This window comes from Chiloscyllium plagiosum, unplaced genomic scaffold (assembly GCF_037043375.1).
Source record: "Chiloscyllium plagiosum isolate Xiang-an unplaced genomic scaffold, Cpla_swu_hap1 HiC_scaffold_135, whole genome shotgun sequence".
NCBI lineage: Eukaryota > Metazoa > Chordata > Chondrichthyes > Orectolobiformes > Hemiscylliidae > Chiloscyllium > Chiloscyllium plagiosum.
Genome location: NW_028270274.1, coordinates 60,001 through 81,713, shown reverse-complemented (window position 1 = coordinate 81,713; position 21,713 = coordinate 60,001). Strand labels below are relative to the sequence as shown.

Sequence of the window (21,713 nt, the reverse complement as noted above, 5' to 3'; positions counted from 1 at the left end):
TGTGGGAGGGGGAGGTGAGGGAGGGAGGGAGGGTGGGAATGTCGGAGGGGGTGAGGGGTGTGGGAGGGAGTGAGGGAGGGGGTGTGGGAGGGGGTGAGGGAGGGGGGGGTGTGGGAGGGAGGGAGGGGGTGTGGGAGGGAGTGAGGAGGGAGGGGGTGTGGGAGGGAGGGAGCGGGTGTGGGAGGGAGGGAGGGGGTGAGTGAGTGAGGGAGTGAGGAGGGAGGGAGGGAGTGAGTGTGGCAGGAAGTGAGGGAGGGGGTGAGGGAGTGAGGGAGTGAGTGAGGGAGGGAGGGAGGGAGTGAGGGGGAGTGAGTGAGTGAGGGAGTGTGGGAGGGAGTGAGGGAGGGAGGGAGTGAGTGAGTGTGGGAGGGAGTGAGGGAGGGAGTGAGTGGGAGTGAGTGAGGGAGGGAGGGAGTGAGGGGGAGGGAGTGAGTGAGGGAAGGAGTGAGGGAGTTAGTGAGGGAGGGAGGGAGTGAGGGAGAGTGAGTGAGGGAGGAGTGTGGGAGTGAGGTGTGGGAGTGAGTTGGGAGTGAGTGTGGGAGTGAGTGTGGGAGTGAGTGTGGAGTGAGTGAGGGAGGGAGTGAGGGAGTGAGGGAGGGAGTGAGGGAGGTAGTGAGGAGGGAGGGAGTGAGGGAGTGATGAAGGGAGGGAGTGAGTGAGGGAGGGAGGGTGGGAGGTGAGTGGTGAGGGAGGGAGTGAGTGAGGGAGGGGTGAGTGAGTGAGGGAGTGAGGGAGTGAGGGAGTGAGGGAGTGTGGAGGGAGTGAGGGAGTGAGGGAGGGGAGTGAGGCGGTGAGTGAGGGAGGGAGTGGAGGGAGGGAGTGAGGAGGGAGGGAGGGAGGGAGTGAGGGAGGGGGGAGGGAGGTAGTGAGGGAGGGAGGAGTGAGGAAGGGAGTGAGGAAGGGAGTGAGGAGTGAGTGAGTGAGGAGGGAGGGTGTGAGGGAGGGAGTGAGGGAGTGAGGAGAGGGAGTGAGTGGAGTGAGGGAGGTGAGTGTGTGAGGGAGTGAGGGAGGGAGGGAGGAGTGAGGGAGGGTGTGGAGGGAGGGAGTGAGTGAGGAGTGAGTGAGGGAGTGAGTGAGGAGGTGAGAGAGGGTGTGAGGGAGTGAGTGAGGAGTGAGCGAGGGAGTGTGTGAGTGAGGGTGTGAGTGAGGGAGTGAGGGAGGTAGTGAGTGAGGAGGAGTGGAGTGTGGGAGTGAGTGTGGTGTGTGAGTGTGGGAGGGGAGTGTGGGAGTGAGTGTGGAGTGAGGGAGGGAGTGAGGGAGTGAGGGAGTGAGGGAGGAGTGAGGGAGGGAGGGAGTGAGGGAGGGGAGGGAGTGAGGGAGGGAGTGAGGGAGGGAGTGAGGGAGTGAGTGTGGGAGTGAGTGTGGGAGGGAGTGAGTGAGGGAGTGACGTGAGGGAGGGAGTGAGGGAGGGAGTGAGGGAGGGAGTGAGTGAGGTGAGTGAGTGAGGGAGTGAGGGAGGGAGGGGGGAGGAGTGAGGGAGTGGAGTGAGGGAGGGGAGAGGGAGTGAGTGAGTGAGTGAGTGATGTGGTGAGTGAGTGAGTGTGTGAGTGAGTGAGTGAGGGAGGGATGTGAGGGAGTGAGTGAGGGAGTGAGTGAGGGAGTGAGGGAGTGAGGGAGGGTGTGAGGGTGTGGAGGGAGGGAGTGAGGTAGTGAGGGAGTGAGGGAGGTGGAGTGAGTGAGTGAGTGAGTGATGTGAGTGAGGGAGTGAGTGAGGAGGGAGGGTGTGAGGGTGTGAGGGAGGGAGTGAGGGAGTGAGGGAGGTGTGAGGGAGGGAGTGAGGGAGGGAGGGAGTGAGGGAGGGAGGAGTGAGGGAGGGAGTGAGGGAGGGAGTGAGGAGAGAGTGTGGGAGTGAGTGTGGAGTGAGTGAGGGAGGGAGTGAGTGAGTGAGGGAGTTGAGGGAGGGAGTGAGGGAGGGAGTGAGGGAGGGATGAGTGAGGGAGTGAGTGAGGGAGTGAGTGAGGGAGGGAGTGAGGAGTGAGGGAGTGAGTGAGTGAGTGTGTGAGTGAGTGAGTGAGGGAGGGAGTGAGGGAGTGAGTGAGGGAGTGAGTGAGGGAGTGAGTGAGTGAGGAGGGTGTGAGGGTGTGAGGGAGGGAGTGAGGGAGTGAGGGAGTGAGGGAGGGTGTGAGGGAGTGAGGGAGTGAGTGAGTGAGTGAGTGAGGGAGTGAGTGAGGGAGGAGGGAGGGTGTGAGGGTGTGAGGGTGTGAGGGAGGAGTGAGGGAGTGAGGGAGGGTGTGAGGGAGTGAGTGAGTGAGTGAGGGAGTGAGTGAGGAGGGAGTGAGTGAGGGAGGGGAGGGAGGGAGTGAGTGAGGGGGTGAGTGAGGGAGTGAGGGAGTGAGTGAGGGAGTGAGTTGAGGGAGTGAGGGAGGGTGTGAGGGGTGTGAGGGAGGGAGTGAGGGAGTGAGGGAGTGAGGGAGGGTGTGAGGGAGTGAAGTGAGTGAGTGAGGGAGAGTGAGGAGGGAGTGAGTGAGAGTGAGTGAGGGAGTGAGTGAGGGAGTGAGTGAGTGAGGGAGTGAGTGAGTGAGGGAGGGAGTGAGTGAGTGAGTGAGTGAGGGAGGGAGTGAGTGAGTGAGTGAGTGAGTGAGGGAGGGAGGGAGTGAGGGAGGGTGTGAGGGAGTGAGTGAGTGAGTGAGGGAGGGAGTGAGTGAAGGGAGTGAGTGAGGGATGAGTGAGGGAGTGAGTGAGGGAGTGAGTGAGTGAGGGAGTGAAGTGAGTGAGGGAGGGAGTGAGTGAGTGAGTGAGTGAGGGAGGGAGGGAGTGAGTGAGTGAGTGAGTGAGTGAGTGAGTGAGTGAGGGAGGGAGTGAGTGAGTGAGTGGAGGGAGGGTGGGAGGGAGGGAGTGAGGGAGGGAGGGAGGGAGTGAGTGAGGAGGGAGGAGTGAGTGAGGGAGTGAGTGAGTGAGGGAGGGAGGGTGAGTGAGTGAGTGAGTGAGTGAGGGAGGGAGGAGTGAGTGAGTGAGTGAGGGAGGGAGTGAGGGAGGGAGTGAGGGAGGGAGGGAGTGAGGAGGGAGGGAGTGAGTGAGTGAGTGAGTGAGTGAGGGAGGGAGGGAGAGTGAGTGAGTGAGGGAGGGAGTGAGGGAGGGAGTGAGGGAGGGAGGGAGTGAGGGAGTGAGTGAGTGAGGGAGGAGGTAGTGAGTGACGCCTCCTCCCTCCCTCTCCCTCAGGCGAGGTGCAGTGCCTCCTACTGACCGACGTGTTCCTCATCACGAAGCCCTCAGGAAAGGAGGGCCCTCCCGAGTGATCCGGCCTCCGCTCTCCCTCGACCGGCTCCTCACTCGGGACCTGAGGGACCCAGGTAGGTCCCGGCGCTACCTCCGAGGCAAGGCAGGGCCCTCCGGGGGGCAGGGGCAGGGAGCTACAACAACAAATACAACAACAACCCCAGCCCCTACCCTCCTCGGGCGCTAGAGAGAGGCGATACAACAACAAATACAACAACAACCCCAGCCCCTACCCTCCTCGGGGCGCGGAGAGAGGCGATACAACAACAAATACAACAACAACCCTCACTTTACAACAAGTACAACAACAACTGACCCTTCCCTGGGGAGGGGGTTAGATACAGAGTAAAGCTCCCTCTACACTGTCCCCCCCACTCCCAGGGACAGGGGGTTAGATACAGAGTAAAGCTCCCTCTACACTGTCCCCCCCACTCCCAGGGACAGGAGGTTAGGTACAGAGTAAAGCTCCCTCTACACCGTCCCCCCACTCCAGGGACAGGGGTTAGATACAGAGTAAAGCTCCCTCTACACCGTCCCCCCACTCCCAGGGACATGGGGTTAGATACAGGGTAAAGCTCCCTCTACACTATCCCCCCACTCCCAGGGACAGGGGGTTAGATACAGAGTAAAGCTCCCTCTACACCGTCCCCCCACTCCCAGGGACAGGGGGTTAGATACAGAGTAAAGCTCCCTCTACACCGTCCCCCACTCCCAGGGACAGGGGGTTAGATACAGGGTAAAGCTCCCTCTACACCGTCCCCCCCACTCCCAGGGACAGGGGTTAGATACAGGGTAAAGCTCCCTCTACACCGTCCCCCCCACTCCCAGGGACAGGGGGGTTTAGATACAGAGTAAAGCTCCCTCTACACCGTCCCCCCACTCCCAGGGACAGGGGTTAGATACAGAGTAAAGCTCCCTCTACACCGTCCCCCCCACTCCCAGGGACAGGGGGTTAGATACAGAGTAAAGCTCCCTCTACACCGTCCCCCCACTCCCAGCGACAGGGGTTAGATACAGAGTAAAGCTCCCTCTACACCGTCCCCCACTCCCAGGGACAGGGGGTTAGATACAGAGTAAAGCTCCCTCTACACCGTGCCCCCACTCCCAGGGACAGGGGGGTTAGATACAGAGTAAAGCTCCCTCTACACCGTCCCCCCCACTCCCAGGGACAGGGGGTTAGATACAGAGTAAAGCTCCCTCTACACCGTCCCCCCCACTCCAACGGACAGGGGGGTTAGATACAGAGTAAAGCTCCCTCTACACCGTCCCCCCACTCCCAGGGACTGGGGGTTAGATACAGAGTAAAGCTCCCTCTACACCGTGCCCCCACTCCAGGGACAGGGGGTTAGATACAGAGTAAAGCTCCCTCTACACCGTCCCCCCCACTCCAACGGACAGGGGGTTAGATACAGAGTAAAGCTCCCTCTACACCGTCCCCCCACTCCCAGGGACTGGGGGGTTAGATACAGAGTAAAGCTCCCTCTACACCGTGCCCCCACTCCCAGGGACAGGGGGTTAGATACAGAGTAAAGCTCCCTCTACACCGTCCCCCCACTCCCAGGGACTGGGGGTTAGATACAGAGTAAAGCTCCCTCTACACCGTGCCCCCACTCCCAGGGACAGGGGGTTAGATACAGAGTAAAGCTCCCTCTACACCGTCCCCCCCACTCCAACGGACAGGGGGGTTAGATACAGAGTAAAGCTCCCTCTACACCGTCCCCCCACTCCCAGGGACAGGGGGTTAGATACAGAGTAAAGCTCCCTCTACACCATCCCCCCCACTCCCAGGGACAGGGGGGTTAGATACAGAGTAAAGCTCCCTCTACACCGTCCCCTCACTCCCAGGGACAGGGGGTTAGTTAGAGTAAAGCTCCCTCTACACCATCCCCCCCACTCCCAGGGACAGGGGGGTTAGATACAGAGTAAAGCTCCCTCTACACCGTCCCCTCACTCCCAGGGACAGGGGGTTAGTTAGAGTAAAGCTCCCTCTACACCATCCCCCCCACTCCCAGGGACAGGGGGTTAGATACAGAGTAAAGCTCCCTCTACACCGTCCCCCCACTCCCAGGGACAGGGGGTTAGATACAGAGTAAAGCTCCCTCTACACCGTCCCCCACTCCCAGGGACAGGGGGGTTAGATACAGAGTAAAGCTCCCTCTACACCGTCCCCCCCACTCCCAGGGACAGGGGGTTAGATACAGAGTAAAGCTCCCTCTACACCGTCCCCCCCACTCCCAGGGTCATGGGGTTAGATACAGGGTAAAGCTCCCTCTACACCGTCCCCCCCACTCCCAGGGACAGGGGGTTAGATACAGAGTAAAGCTCCCTCTACACCGTCCCCCCCACTCCCAGGGTCATGGGGTTAGATACAGGGTAAAGCTCCCTCTACACCGACCCCCCCACTTCCAGGGACAGGGGGTTAGGTACAGAGTAAAGCTCCCTCTACACCGTCCCCCCCCCCCGACTCCCAGTGACAGTGTAAAGCTCCCTGTACCCCCTCTGTGTGTGCGCAGGTTCCTTCCTGTTGCTGTATCTGAGTGACCTCCAGACCGTCATCGCCGCGTTCACCTTCCAGGCTCCCTCTACCGAAGTCTGCAGGGAATGGACTGAGACCATCGCAGCCGCCCAGGTGAGGCACATCACCCCCCCCCACCCCCAACCCGTTTCCCCCCCCACCCTCCCACCCTCCCCCACCCCCCCACCCTGTTCCCCCCCACCCTCCCCCACCCCCCACCCCATCACCCCCACACTCCCCACACCCACCCCATCTCCCCATCCCGTTCTCCCCACCCCATTTCCCCAATCCCCCATTTCCCCCAATCCCCCATATCCCCCAATCCCCCATTTCCCCCAATCCCCCATATCCCCCAATCCCCCATCCCCTAATCCCCCATATCCCACAATCCCCCAATCCCCCATATCCCCATATCACCCATATCACCCATATCCCCCAATCCCCCATATCCCCCAATCCCCCATATCCCCCATATCCCCAAATCCCCCATACTCCCCAATCCCCCATATCCCCAAATCCCCCATATCCCCCAATCCCCCTTATCCCCAATCCACCAATCCCCCATATCGCACAATCCTCCATATCCCCCAAAACCCCCATATCCCCCAATCCCCCATGTCCACAATCCCCCATATCCCCCAATCCCCCATGTCCCCAATCCCCCATATCCCCAATCCCCCATATCCCCCAATCCCCCCTGTCCCCAATCCCCCATATCTCCCAATCCCCCTTGTCCCCAATCCCCCATATCCCCCAATCCCCCATATCCCCCAATCCCCCCCAGTCCCCAATCCCCCATAACCCCCAATCCCCCCATCCCCAATCCCCCATATCCCCCATATCCCCAATCCCCCTGTCCCCAATCCCCCCTGTCCCCAATCCCCCATATCCCCCAATCCCCCATATCCCCCAATCCCCCCTGTCCCCAATCCCCCATATCGCCCAATCCCCCATATCGCCCAATCCCCCATATCCCTCAATCCTCCATATCCCTCAATCCCCCATATCCCCCAATCCCTCATAACCCCAATCCCCCCATCCCCAATATCCCCCAATCCCCCATGTCCCCAATCCCCCATATCCCCCATAACCCCAATCCCCCATATCTCCCAATCCCCCATGTCCCCAATCCCCCATATCCCCCAATCCCCCATATCCCCCAATCCCTCAAATTCACCAGTCCCCCATATCCCCAATTTCCCCATGTCCCCAATCCCCCATGTCCCCCAATCCCCCATGTCCCCCAATCCCCCATGTCCCCAAATCCCCCAATCTCCCATATCCCCAATCCCCCATATCCCCACATTCCCCAATATCCTCCATGTCCCCAATTCATCATATTCCCCAAACCCATATCCCCAATATCCCCCATATCCCCATAATCCCTCAGCCCTCCATATCCCCATAATACCTCAACCCCCAATATCCCCAAATCCTCCATATCCCCAAATCCCCCATATCCCCAATCCCCCATATCCCCAATCCCCCATATCCCCAATTCCCCATATCCCCAAACCCCATATCCCCATATTGCCCAATATCCCCATATCCCACAATCCCCCATATCCCACAATCCCCCATATCCCCCCAATCCCCCATATCCCCCAATCCCCCATATCCCCCAATCCCCCAAATCCCATATCCCCCAATCCCCCATATCCCCCAATCCCCCATATCCCCCAATCCCCCATATCCCCAAATCCCCCATATCCCCAAATCCTCATATCCCCCAATCCCCCATATCCCCAAATCCCCCATATCCCACAATCCCCCTTATCCCCAATCCCCCCTGTCCCCAATCTCCCATATCCCCCAATCCCCCAAATCCCCCCTGTCCCCTATCCCCCAATCCCCCATATCCCCCAATCCCCCATATCCCCCAATCCCCCCTGCCCCCAATCCCCCATATCCCCCAATTCCCCATATCCCCCAATCCCCCATATCCCCAAATCCCCCAATCCCCCATTCCCCCATATCCCCAAATCCCCAATCCCCCATAACCGCAATCCCCCATATCTCCCAATCCCCCATATCTCCCAATCCCCCATATCTCCCAATCCCCCATGTCCCCAATCCCCCATATCCCCCAATCCCCGATATCCCCAATCCCCCATGTCCCCAATCCCCCATGTCCCCAAATTCCCCAATCCCCCTTATCCCCAATCCCCCATATCCCCACATTTTCCAATATCCCCCATGTCCCCAATTCACCATATTCCCCAAACCCATATCCCCAATATCCCCATATCCCCATAATCCCTCAACCCCCAATATCCCCAAATCCCCCATATCTCCCAATCCCCCATATCCGCAATCCCCCATATCCCCAAACCCCATATTCCCCATCTTTCCCAATCCCCATATCCCCATATTGCCCAATATCCCCATATCCCAAAATCCCCCATATCCCCAATCCCCCATATCCCCAAACCCCGTATTCCCCAATTCCCCATCTTCCTCAAACCCCATATCCCCATGTTGCCCAATATCCCCATTTCCCCATATTGCCCAATATCCCCATATCCCACAATCCCCCATATCCCACAATCCCCAATATCCCCAATATCCCATATTCACCAATCCCCCATATCCCCCAAATCCCCAATCCCCCATATCCCCCAAATCCCCAATCCCCCATATCCCCCAATCCCCCATATCCCCCAATCCCCCATATCCCACAATCCCCCATATCCCCCATATCCCCCAATCCCCCATATCCCCCAATCCCCCCAGTCCCCAATCCCCCATAACCCCCAATCCCCCCGTCCCCAATCCCCCATATCCCCCATATCCCCAATCCCCCCTGTCCCCAATCCCCCCTGTCCCCAATCCCCCATATCCCCCAATCCCCCCTGTCCCCAATCCCCCATATCGCCCAATCCCCCATATCCCTCAATCCTCCATATCCCTCAATCCCACATATCCCCCAAACCCCCATATCCCCCAATCCCTCATAACCCCAATCCCCCCGTCCCCAATATCCCCCAATCCCCCATGTCCCCAATCCCCCATATCCCCCAATCCCCCATATCCCCCAATCCCCCATATCCCCCATAACCCCAATCCTCCATATCTCCCAATCCCCCATGTCCCCAATCCCCCATATCCCCCAATCCCCCATATCCCCCAATCCCTCAAATTCCCCAGTCCCCCATATCCCCAATTTCCCCATGTCCCCAATTCCCCATGTCCCCCAATCCCCCATGTCCCCAAATCCCCCAATCTCCCATATCCCCAATCCCCCATATCCCCACATTCCCCAATATCCTCCATGTCCCCAATTCATCATATTCCCCAAACCCATATCCCCAATATCCCCCATATCCCCATAATCCCTCAGCCCTCCATATCCCCATAATACCTCAACCCCCAATATCCCCAAATCCTCCATATCCCCAAATCCTCCATATCCCCAAATCCCCCATATCCCCAATCCCCCATATCCCCAATCCCCCATATCCCCAATTCCCCATATCCCCAAACCCCATATCCCCATATTGCCCAATATCCCCATATCCCACAATCCCCCATATCCCACAATCCCCAATATCCCCAATATCCCATATTCACCAATCCCCCATATCCCCCCAATCCCCCATATCCCCCAATCCCCCAAATCCCCAATCCCCCATATCCCCCAATCCCCCAAATCCCATATCCCCCAATCCCCCATATCCCCCAATCCCCCATATCCCCAAATCCCCCATATCCCCAAATCCTCATATCCCCCAATCCCCCATATCCCCAAATCCCCCATATCCCACAATCCCCCTTATCCCCAATCCCCCCTGTCCCCAATCTCCCATATCCCCCAATCCCCCAAATCCCCCCTGTCCCCTATCCCCCAATCCCCCATATCCCCCAATTCCCCATATCCCCCAATCCCCCATATCCCCAAATCCCCCAATCCCCCATTCCCCCATATCCCCAAATCCCCCAATCCCCCATAACCGCAATCCCCCATATCTCCCAATCCCCCATATCTCCCAATCCCCCATGTCCCCAATCCCCCATATCCCCCAATCCCCCATATCCCCCAATCCCCCAAATCCCATATCCCCAATCCCCCATATCCCCCAATCCCCCATATCCCCAAATCCCCCATATCCCCAAATCCTCATATCCCCCAATCCCCCATATCCCCAAATCCCCCATATCCCACAATCCCCCTTATCCCCAATCCCCCCTGTCCCCAATCTCCCATATCCCCCAATCCCCCAAATCCCCCCTGTCCCCTATCCCCCAATCCCCCATATCCCCCAATCCCCCATATCCCCCAATCCCCCCTGCCCCCAATTCCCCATATCCCCCAATTCCCCATATCCCCCAATCCCCCATATCCCCAAATCCCCCAATCCCCCATTCCCTCATATCCCCAAATCCCCCAATCCCCCATAACCGCAATCCCCCATATCCCCCAATCCGCCATATCCCCCAATCCCCCATATCCCCCAATCCCCCCTGCCCCCAATCCCCCATATCCCCCAATTCCCCATATCCCCCAATCCCCCATATCCCCAAATCCCCCAATCCCCCATTCCCCCATATCCCCAAATCCCCAATCCCCCATAACCGCAATCCCCCATATCTCCCAATCCCCCATATCTCCCAATCCCCCATATCTCCCAATCCCCCATGTCCCCAATCCCCCATATCCCCCAATCCCCCATATCCCCCAATCCCCGATATCCCCAATCCCCCATGTCCCCAATCCCCCATGTCCCCAAATTCCCCAATCCCCCTTATCCCCAATCCCCCATATCCCCACATTTTCCAATATCCCCCATGTCCCCAATTCACCATATTCCCCAAACCCATATCCCCAATATCCCCATATCCCCATAATCCCTCAACCCCCAATATCCCCAAATCCCCCATATCTCCCAATCCCCCATATCCGCAATCCCCCATATCCCCAAACCCCATATTCCCCATCTTTCCCAATCCCCATATCCCCATATTGCCCAATATCCCCATATCCCAAAATCCCCCATATCCCCAATCCCCCATATCCCCAAACCCCGTATTCCCCAATTCCCCATCTTCCTCAATCCCCATATCCCCATATTGCCCAATATCCCCATTTCCCCATATTGCCCAATATCCCCATATCCCACAATCCCCCATATCCCACAATCCCCAATATCCCCAATATCCCATATTCACCAATCCCCCATATCCCCCAAATCCCCAATCCCCCATATCCCCCAAATCCCCAATCCCCCATATCCCCCAATCCCCCATATCCCCCAATCCCCCATATCCCACAATCCCCCATATCCCCCATATCCCCCAATCCCCCATATCCCCCAATCCCCCCCAGTCCCCAATCCCCCATAACCCCCAATCCCCCCGTCCCCAATCCCCCATATCCCCCATATCCCCAATCCCCCCTGTCCCCAATCCCCCCTGTCCCCAATCCCCCATATCCCCCAATCCCCCCTGTCCCCAATCCCCCATATCGCCCAATCCCCCATATCCCTCAATCCTCCATATCCCTCAATCCCACATATCCCCCAAACCCCCATATCCCCCAATCCCTCATAACCCCAATCCCCCCGTCCCCAATATCCCCCAATCCCCCATGTCCCCAATCCCCCATATCCCCCAATCCCCCATATCCCCCAATCCCCCATATCCCCCATAACCCCAATCCTCCATATCTCCCAATCCCCCATGTCCCCAATCCCCCATATCCCCCAATCCCCCATATCCCCCAATCCCTCAAATTCCCCAGTCCCCCATATCCCCAATTTCCCCATGTCCCCAATTCCCCATGTCCCCCAATCCCCCATGTCCCCAAATCCCCCAATCTCCCATATCCCCAATCCCCCATATCCCCACATTCCCCAATATCCTCCATGTCCCCAATTCATCATATTCCCCAAACCCATATCCCCAATATCCCCCATATCCCCATAATCCCTCAGCCCTCCATATCCCCATAATACCTCAACCCCCAATATCCCCAAATCCTCCATATCCCCAAATCCTCCATATCCCCAAATCCCCCATATCCCCAATCCCCCATATCCCCAATCCCCCATATCCCCAATTCCCCATATCCCCAAACCCCATATCCCCATATTGCCCAATATCCCCATATCCCACAATCCCCCATATCCCACAATCCCCAATATCCCCAATATCCCATATTCACCAATCCCCCATATCCCCCCAATCCCCCATATCCCCCAATCCCCCAAATCCCCAATCCCCCATATCCCCCAATCCCCCAAATCCCATATCCCCCAATCCCCCATATCCCCCAATCCCCCATATCCCCAAATCCCCCATATCCCCAAATCCTCATATCCCCCAATCCCCCATATCCCCAAATCCCCCATATCCCACAATCCCCCTTATCCCCAATCCCCCCTGTCCCCAATCTCCCATATCCCCCAATCCCCCAAATCCCCCCTGTCCCCTATCCCCCAATCCCCCATATCCCCCAATTCCCCATATCCCCCAATCCCCCATATCCACAAATCCCCCAATCCCCCATTCCCCCATATCCCCAAATCCCCCAATCCCCCATAACCGCAATCCCCCATATCTCCCAATCCCCCATATCTCCCAATCCCCCATGTCCCCAATCCCCCATATCCCCCAATCCCCCATATCCCCCAATCCCCCAAATCCCATATCCCCCAATCCCCCATATCCCCCAATCCCCCATATCCCCAAATCCCCCATATCCCCAAATCCTCATATCCCCCAATCCCCCATATCCCCAAATCCCCCATATCCCACAATCCCCCTTATCCCCAATCCCCCCTGTCCCCAATCTCCCATATCCCCCAATCCCCCAAATCCCCCCTGTCCCCTATCCCCCAATCCCCCATATCCCCCAATCCCCCATATCCCCCAATACCCCCTGCCCCCAATCCCCCATATCCCCCAATTCCCCATATCCCCCAATCCCCCATATCCCCAAATCCCCCAATCCCCCATTCCCTCATATCCCCAAATCCCCCAATCCCCCATAACCGCAATCCCCCATATCTCCCAATCCCCCATATCTCCCAATCCCCCATATCTCCCAATCCCCCATGTCCCCAATCCCCCATATCCCCCAATCCCCCATATCCCCCAATCCCCGATATCCCCAATCCCCCATGTCCCCAATCCCCCATGTCCCCAAATTCCCCAATCCCCCTTATCCCCAATCCCCCATATCCCCACATTTTCCAATATCCCCCATGTCCCCAATTCACCATATTCCCCAAACCCATATCCCCAATATCCCCCATATCCCCATAATCCCTCAACCCCCAATATCCCCAAATCCCCCATATCTCCCAATCCCCCATATCCGCAATCCCCCATATCCCCAAACCCCATATTCCCCATCTTTCCCAATCCCCATATCCCCATATTGCCCAATATCCCCATATCCCAAAATCCCCCATATCCCCAATCCCCCATATCCCCAAACCCCGTATTCCCCAATTCCCCATCTTCCTCAATCCCCATATCCCCATATTGCCCAATATCCCCATTTCCCCATATTGCCCAATATCCCCATATCCCACAATCCCCCATATCCCACAATCCCCAATATCCCCAATATCCCATATTCACCAATCCCCCATATCCCCCAAATCCTCAATCCCCCATATCCCCCAAATCCCCAATCCCCCATATCCCCCAATCCCCCATATCCCCCAATCCCCCATATCCCCCAATCCCCCATATCCCACAATCCCCCATATCCCACAATCCCCCATATCCCCCAATCCCCCCCAGTCCCCAATCCCCCATAACCCCCAATCCCCCCGTCCCCAATCCCCCATATCCCCCATATCCCCAATCCCCCCTGTCCCCAATCCCCCCTGTCCCCAATCCCCCATATCGCCCAATCCCCCATATCCCTCAATCCTCCATATCCCTCAATCCCCCATATCCCCCAAACCCCCATATCCCCCAATCCCTCATAACCCCAATCCCCCCGTCCCCAATATCCCACAATCCCCCATGTCCCCAATCCCCCATATCCCCCAATCCCCCATATCCCCCAATCCCCCATATCCCCCATATCTCCCAATCCCCCATGTCCCCAATCCCCCATATCCCCCAATCCCCCATATCCCCCAATCCCTCAAATTCCCCAGTCCCCCATATCCCCAATTTCCCCATGTCCCCAATCCCCCATGTCCCCCAATCCCCCATGTCCCCCAATCCCCCATGTCCCCAAATCCCCCAATCTCCCATATCCCCAATCCCCCATATCCCCACATTCCCCAATATCCTCCATGTCCCCAATTCATCATATTCCCCAAACCCATATCCCCAATATCCCCCATATCCCCATAATCCCTCAGCCCTCCATATCCCCATAATACCTCAACCCCCAATATCCCCAAATCCTCCATATCCCCAAATCCCCCATATCCCCAATCCCCCATATCCCCAATCCCCCATATCCCCAATTCCCCATATCCCCAAACCCCATATCCCCATATTGCCCAATATCCCCATATCCCACAATCCCCCATATCCCACAATCCCCAATATCCCCAATATCCCATATTCACCAATCCCCCATATCCCCCCAATCCCCCATATCCCCCAATCCCCCAAATCCCCAATCCCCCATATCCCCCAATCCCCCAAATCCCATATCCCCCAATCCCCCATATCCCCCAATCCCCCATATCCCCCAATCCCCCATATCCCCAAATCCCCCATATCCCCAAATCCTCATATCCCCCATATCCCCAAATCCCCCATATCCCACAATCCCCCTTATCCCCAATCCCCCCTGTCCCCAATCTCCCATATCCCCCAATCCCCCAAATCCCCCCTGTCCCCTATCCCCCAATCCCCCATATCCCCCAATCCCCCATATCCCCCAATCCCCCCTGCCCCCAATCCCCCATATCCCCCAATTCCCCATATCCCCCAATCCCCCATATCCCCAAATCCCCCAATCCCCCATTCCCCCATATCCCCAAATCCCCCAATCCCCCATAACCGCAATCCCCCATATCTCCCAATCCCCCATATCTCCCAATCCCCCATGTCCCCAATCCCCCATATCCCCCAATCCCCCATATCCCCCAATCCCCCAAATCCCATATCCCCCAATCCCCCATATCCCCAAATCCCCCATATCCCCAAATCCTCATATCCCCCAATCCCCCATATCCCCAAATCCCCCATATCCCACAATCCCCCTTATCCCCAATCCCCCCTGTCCCCAATCTCCCATATCCCCCAATCCCCCAAATCCCCCCTGTCCCCTATCCCCCAATCCCCCATATCCCCCAATCCCACATATCCCCCAATCCCCCCTGCCCCCAATCCCCCATATCCCCCAATTCCCCATATCCCCCAATCCCCCATATCCCCAAATCCCCCAATCCCCCATTCCCTCATATCCCCAAATCCCCCAATCCCCCATAACCGCAATCCCCCATATCTCCCAATCCCCCATATCTCCCAATCCCCCATGTCCCCAATCCCCCATATCCCCCAATCCCCCATATCCCCCAATCCCCGATATCCCCAATCCCCCATGTCCCCAATCCCCCATGTCCCCAAATTCCCCAATCCCCCTTATCCCCAATCCCCCATATCCCCACATTTTCCAATATCCCCCATGTCCCCAATTCACCATATTCCCCAAACCCATATCCCCAATATCCCCCATATCCCCATAATCCCTCAACCCCCAATATCCCCAAATCCCCCATATCTCCCAATCCCCCATATCCGCAATCCCCCATATCCCCAAACCCCATATTCCCCATCTTTCCCAATCCCCATATCCCCATATTGCCCAATATCCCCATATCCCAAAATCCCCCATATCCCCAATCCCCCATATCCCCAAACCCCGTATTCCCCAATTCCCCATCTTCCTCAATCCCCATATCCCCATATTGCCCAATATCCCCATTTCCCCATATTGCCCAATATCCCCATATCCCACAATCCCCCATATCCCACAATCCCCAATATCCCCAATATCCCATATTCACCAATCCCCCATATCCCCCAAATCCCCAATCCCCCATATCCCCCAAATCCCCAATCCCCCATATCCCCCAATCCCCCATATCCCCAATCCCCCATATCCCACAATCCCCCATATCCCCCAATCCCCCATATCCCCCAATCCCCCCCAGTCCCCAATCCCCCATAACCCCCAATCCCCCCGTCCCCAATCCCCCATATCCCCCATATCCCCAATCCCCCCTGTCCCCAATCCCCCCTGTCCCCAATCCCCCATATCGCCCAATCCCCCATATCCCTCAATCCTCCATATCCCTCAATCCCCCATATCCCCCAAACCCCCATATCCCCCAATCCCTCATAACCCCAATCCCCCCGTCCCCAATATCCCACAATCCCCCATGTCCCCAATCCCCCATATCCCCCAATCCCCCATATCCCCCAATCCCCCATATCCCCCATATCTCCCAATCCCCCATGTCCCCAATCCCCCATATCCCCCAATCCCCCATATCCCCCAATCCCTCAAATTCCCCAGTCCCCCATATCCCCAATTTCCCCATGTCCCCAATCCCCCATGTCCCCCAATCCCCCATGTCCCCCAATCCCCCATGTCCCCAAATCCCCCAATCTCCCATATCCCCAATCCCCCATATCCCCACATTCCCCAATATCCTCCATGTCCCCAATTCATCATATTCCCCAAACCCATATCCCCAATATCCCCCATATCCCCATAATCCCTCAGCCCTCCATATCCCCATAATACCTCAACCCCCAATATCCCCAAATCCTCCATATCCCCAAATCCCCCATATCCCCAATCCCCCATATCCCCAATCCCCCATATCCCCAATTCCCCATATCCCCAAACCCCATATCCCCATATTGCCCAATATCCCCATATCCCACAATCCCCCATATCCCACAATCCCCAATATCCCCAATATCCCATATTCACCAATCCCCCATATCCCCCCAATCCCCCATATCCCCCAATCCCCCAAATCCCCAATCCCCCATATCCCCCAATCCCCCAAATCCCATATCCCCCAATCCCCCATATCCCCCAATCCCCCATATCCCCCAATCCCCCATATCCCCCAATCCCCCATATCCCCAAATCCCCCATATCCCCAAATCCTCATATCCCCCAATCCCCCATATCCCCAAATCCCCCATATCCCACAATCCCCCTTATCCCCAATCCCCCCTGTCCCCAATCTCCCATATCCCCCAATCCCCCAAATCCCCCCTGTCCCCTATCCCCCAATCCCCCATATCCCCCAATCCCCCATATCCCCCAATCCCCCCTGCCCCCAATCCCCCATATCCCCCAATTCCCCATATCCCCCAATCCCCCATATCCCCAAATCCCCCAATCCCCCATTCCCCCATATCCCCAAATCCCCCAATCCCCCATAACCGCAATCCCCCATATCTCCCAATCCCCCATATCTCCCAATCCCCCATGTCCCCAATCCCCCATATCCCCCAATCCCCCATATCCCCCAATCCCCGATATCCCCAATCCCCCATGTCCCCAATCCCCCATGTCCCCAAATTCCCCAATCCCCCTTATCCCCAATCCCCCATATCCCCACATTTTCCAATATCCCCCATGTCCCCAATTCACCATATTCCCCAAACCCATATCCCCAATATCCCCCATATCCCCATAATCCCTCAACCCCCAATATCCCCAAATCCCCCATATCTCCCAATCCCCCATATCCGCAATCCCCCATATCCCCAAACCCCATATTCCCCATCTTTCCCAATCCCCATATCCCCATATTGCCCAATATCCCCATATCCCAAAATCCCCCATATCCCCAATCCCCCATATCCCCAAACCCCGTATTCCCCAATTCCCCATCTTCCTCAATCCCCATATCCCCATATTGCCCAATATCCCCATTTCCCCATATTGCCCAATATCCCCATATCCCACAATCCCCAATATCCCCAATATCCCATATTCACCAATCCCCCATATCCCCCAAATCCCCAATCCCCCATATCCCCCAAATCCCCAATCCCCCATATCCCCCAATCCCCCATATCCCCCAATCCCCCATATCCCACAATCCCCCATATCCCACAATCCCCAATATCCCATATTCACCAATCCCCCATATCCCCCAAATCCCCAATCCCTCAAATCCCCAATCCCCCATATCCCCCAATCCCCCATATGCCACAATCCCCCATATCCCCAATATCCCATGGGGCGGCACGGTGGCACAGTGGTTAGCACTGCTGCCTCACAGTGCCAGAGACCCGGGTTCAATTCCCGCCTCAGGTGACTGACTGTGTGGAGTTTGCACGTTCTCCCCGTGTCTGCGTGGGTTTCCTCCGGGTGCTCCGGTTTCCTCCCACAGTCCAAAGATGTGCAGGGTCAGGTGAATTGGCCATGCTAAATTGCCCGTAGTGTTAGGTAAGGGGTAAATGTAGGGGTATGGGTGGGTTGCGCTTCGGCGGGTCGGTGTGGACTTGTTGGGCCGAAGGGCCTGTTTCCACACTGTAAGAAATCTAATCTAATCCCCAATCCCAATATCACACAATCCCCCAATCCCCCATATCCTCCAAACCCACATATCCCCATATCCCCAATCTCCCATATGTCCCATATCCCCAATATCACACAATCCGCATTCCCTCATATTCCCCATAATCCCACAAATCCGCCATATCTCCATATCCCATTATCCCCAATCCGCCATATCCCCAATCCCCCACATCCACCAATCCCCCATGTCCGCATGATCCCCATATTCCCGATCTTCCATATGCTCCATATCCTCAATTCTCCCATATCACCATATCCCCAATCCCCTATCCGCAATCCCTCATATTTCCCATAATCCCCCACATCCAGCAATCCCCAATCCTCCATATCACCAATTTCCCCCATATCCCCATATCCCCCAATGCCCCAAATTACACAATCCCTCATATCCCCATCCCCCGTATCCTCCAATCCCCCATATTCCCCAATTCCTCCATATCCCCATAATCCCCACAATCCCCCATATCCCTACAATCCCCCATATCGCCCACTCCCCCATATCCACAATATCCCCAATCCCCCATATCACACAATTCCCCCATATACCCCAATCCCCCATGTCCCCATGATTCCCCCATACCCGATATCCCTAATCTCCCATATCCCCAATTCCCCCATATCCCCAATCCCCACATCCAGCAATCCCCCATATCCCCAATCCGCATATCACACAATCCCCCATATCCCCAAATTCGCCATATCACCAATCCACCATATCCACATATCCCCCTTATTCCCCAATCCCCCATATCTCCAACCCCCCATATTCCCCCAATCATCCATATCCCCAATGCCCGATATTACCCAATCCCCCATAGACCCAACACCCCATATCACGCAATCCCCATATCCCCCAATCCCCCATATCCCCAATCTGGTTTCCTCCCACAGTCCAAAGATGTACAGGTTGGGTGAATTGGCCGTGCTAAGTTGCCCGTAGTGTTAGGTGAAGGGGTAAATGTAGGGGAATGGGTCTGGGTGGGTTGCTCTTCGGAGGATCGGTGTGGACTTGTTGGGCCGAAGGGCCTGTTTCCACACTGTAGGGAATCTAATCTAATCCCCCATATCCCCATATCCCCCATATTCCCCCATGTCCACCATGTCCACCATGTCCACCATATCCCCTATCCCCCATGACCCAATATCCCCAATCTCTCATATTCCCCCATTTACCCCAATCCCCATTATCCCCCATGTCTCCCATATCCCCAATCCCCCATATCCCCCATATTCCCAATTCCCACATCCAGCAATCCCCCATATCCCGCATATCCCCAATCTCCATATCACACAATCGCCCATATCCCCAAATTCACCATATCCACATATCCCCCATATTCCCCAATCCCCCATATCTCCAACCCCCCATATTCCCCCAATCAGCCATATCCCCAATGCCCCATATGACCCAATCCCCCATATACCAAATATCCCCACCCCCCCATGTCCCCAATCCCTCATATCCCCATATCCTCCAATTCCCCATATCCCACAATCCCCCAAAACCCATATCCTCCTTGTCTCCCATATCCCCATATCTCCCATATCCACATATCCCCATAATACCCCAAATCCTGCATATCCCCAATCTCCCATATCTCCCCATAACCCCCATATCCCCGTATCCCCAAACCTCCATATCCCCATAACCCCCATATCCCCAACCCCCCATATCCCCGTATCCCCAAACCTCCATATCCCCATAACCCCCATATCCCCAATCCTCCAATCCCCTATATCCCCCATATCCCGCATATCCCCATCCCCATATCATGCAATCCCCATATCCACCAATCCACCATATCCCCCAATCTGCCATATTCCCATAATCCCCCATATACCCATATCCTCCAATCCCCCAATCCCCAATAACCCCCATATCCCCCTCTCCCACCCTTGCCCCTTCTCTCCCCATATCCACCACATGTCCCCTCATCACTGACCCCAATCCCCTTTCTCTCCCCCCACACCCCCCACCCTGCCCCCGACAGAAGCAGCTGCAGTTCCTGAGGTCGAAGGAGGCTTGGACACAGCCAGAGGAGGCCGCCCCTGAGGTAGCGCCGGGCGTTGCCGACGGGCACCAGGCAAAGGCAGGAGGGCTCAGGTGTGTATGCACTTCAGCAACTACCACACACTACAACAACAACCCCGTCACACCGCGCTACAACAACAACCCCGCGCTACAACAATAACGCTGTCACCCCACGCTACAACAACAACCCCACGCTACAACAACAACCCTGTCACCCGGCGCTAGAACAATAACCCCGCCACCCCGCACTACAACAACAACCCCGCGCTACAACAATAACGCTGTCACCCCACGCTACAACAACAACCCATCACCCCATGCTACAACAACAACCCCTCACCCCACGCTACAACAACAACCCTGTCACCCCGCGCTACAACAACCCCATCACCACACACTACTACAACAACAACCCCGTGCTACAACAACAACCCCTCACCCCACGCTACAACAACAACCCCGCGCTACAACAACAACCCATCACCCCACGCTACAACCCCACGCTACAACAACAACCCCGTCACCCTGCGCTACAACAACAACCCCATGTTACAACAACAACCCCGTCACCCTGCGCTACAACAACAACCCCGTGTTACAACAACAACCCCGTCACCCTGCGCTACAACAACAACCCCGTGTTACAACAACAACCCCGTCACCCTGCGCTACAACAACAACCCCACGCTACAACAACAACCCCGTCACCCTGCGCTACAACAACAACCCCGTGTTACAACAACAACGCCTTTAAGGATTATCTCTGACTCTCTCCCGCCCTCTGCATTTCTGTAGCCTCCCGAACCTGACGGTTTCGCCCCCGGACGATCCCAGCAGCTCCGACTCTGAGACCGAGCCCCCGATGGAGGTCAGAATTGACCGGCCCCTGCCTCGCCTGAGGGGCCCCTCCCGCAGCCGCTCCCCCGTGAGAGTCGGGGCCCAAAGGGCCATCGAGAGGCGGCTGAGAAGGGAGGGCAGGCCGAGGGGGACCGAGAATCGAACCCGGCTCCAGGCTTCGGGCCTAGTCAATGAAGGAGAAGGGAGTGAAGAGGAGGGCTCTCAAATCCAGCCCCAGGCTCCGGGCCTAGACGTGAAGGGAGAGGAGACTGAGGCAGCGGGCTCTCAAATCCAGCCCCAGGCTCCGGGCCTAGACGTGAAGGGAGAGGAGACTGAGGCAGCGGGCTCTCAAATCCAGCCCCAGGCTCCGGGCCTAGACGTGAAGGGAGAGGAGACTGAGGCAGCGGGCTCTCAAATCCAGGCCCAGGCTCCGGGCCTAGACGTGAAGGGAGAGGAGACTGAGGCAGCGGGCTCTCAAATCCAGGCCCAGGCTCCGGGCCTAGGCAGCGAAGCAGAAGAGAGTGAAGGGGAGGGCTCTCAACTCCAGGCCCAGGCTTCGGGCCTAGACGGGGAGAGAGAAG

General features: G+C 56.8%; 1 protein-coding gene across 1 annotated transcript in view; it reads left to right on the top strand.

The window, feature by feature from the left end:
• Window positions 1-21,713, top strand: part of LOC148133999 (pleckstrin homology domain-containing family G member 5-like) — a gene marked incomplete at its 5' end in the record, with an annotated part of 75,841 nt that overhangs the window by 53,218 nt on the left and 910 nt on the right. Inside the window, 4 exons of the mRNA XM_087985707.1 lie at window positions 3,160-3,290; window positions 5,730-5,845; window positions 20,255-20,367; window positions 21,091-21,713. The exon at window positions 21,091-21,713 is cut by the window's right edge and continues 910 nt beyond it. Of these exons, the coding sequence (XP_087841833.1) occupies window positions 3,160-3,290; window positions 5,730-5,845; window positions 20,255-20,367; window positions 21,091-21,713 (983 nt within the window). The remainder of the gene's footprint in view (window positions 1-3,159; window positions 3,291-5,729; window positions 5,846-20,254; window positions 20,368-21,090) is intronic.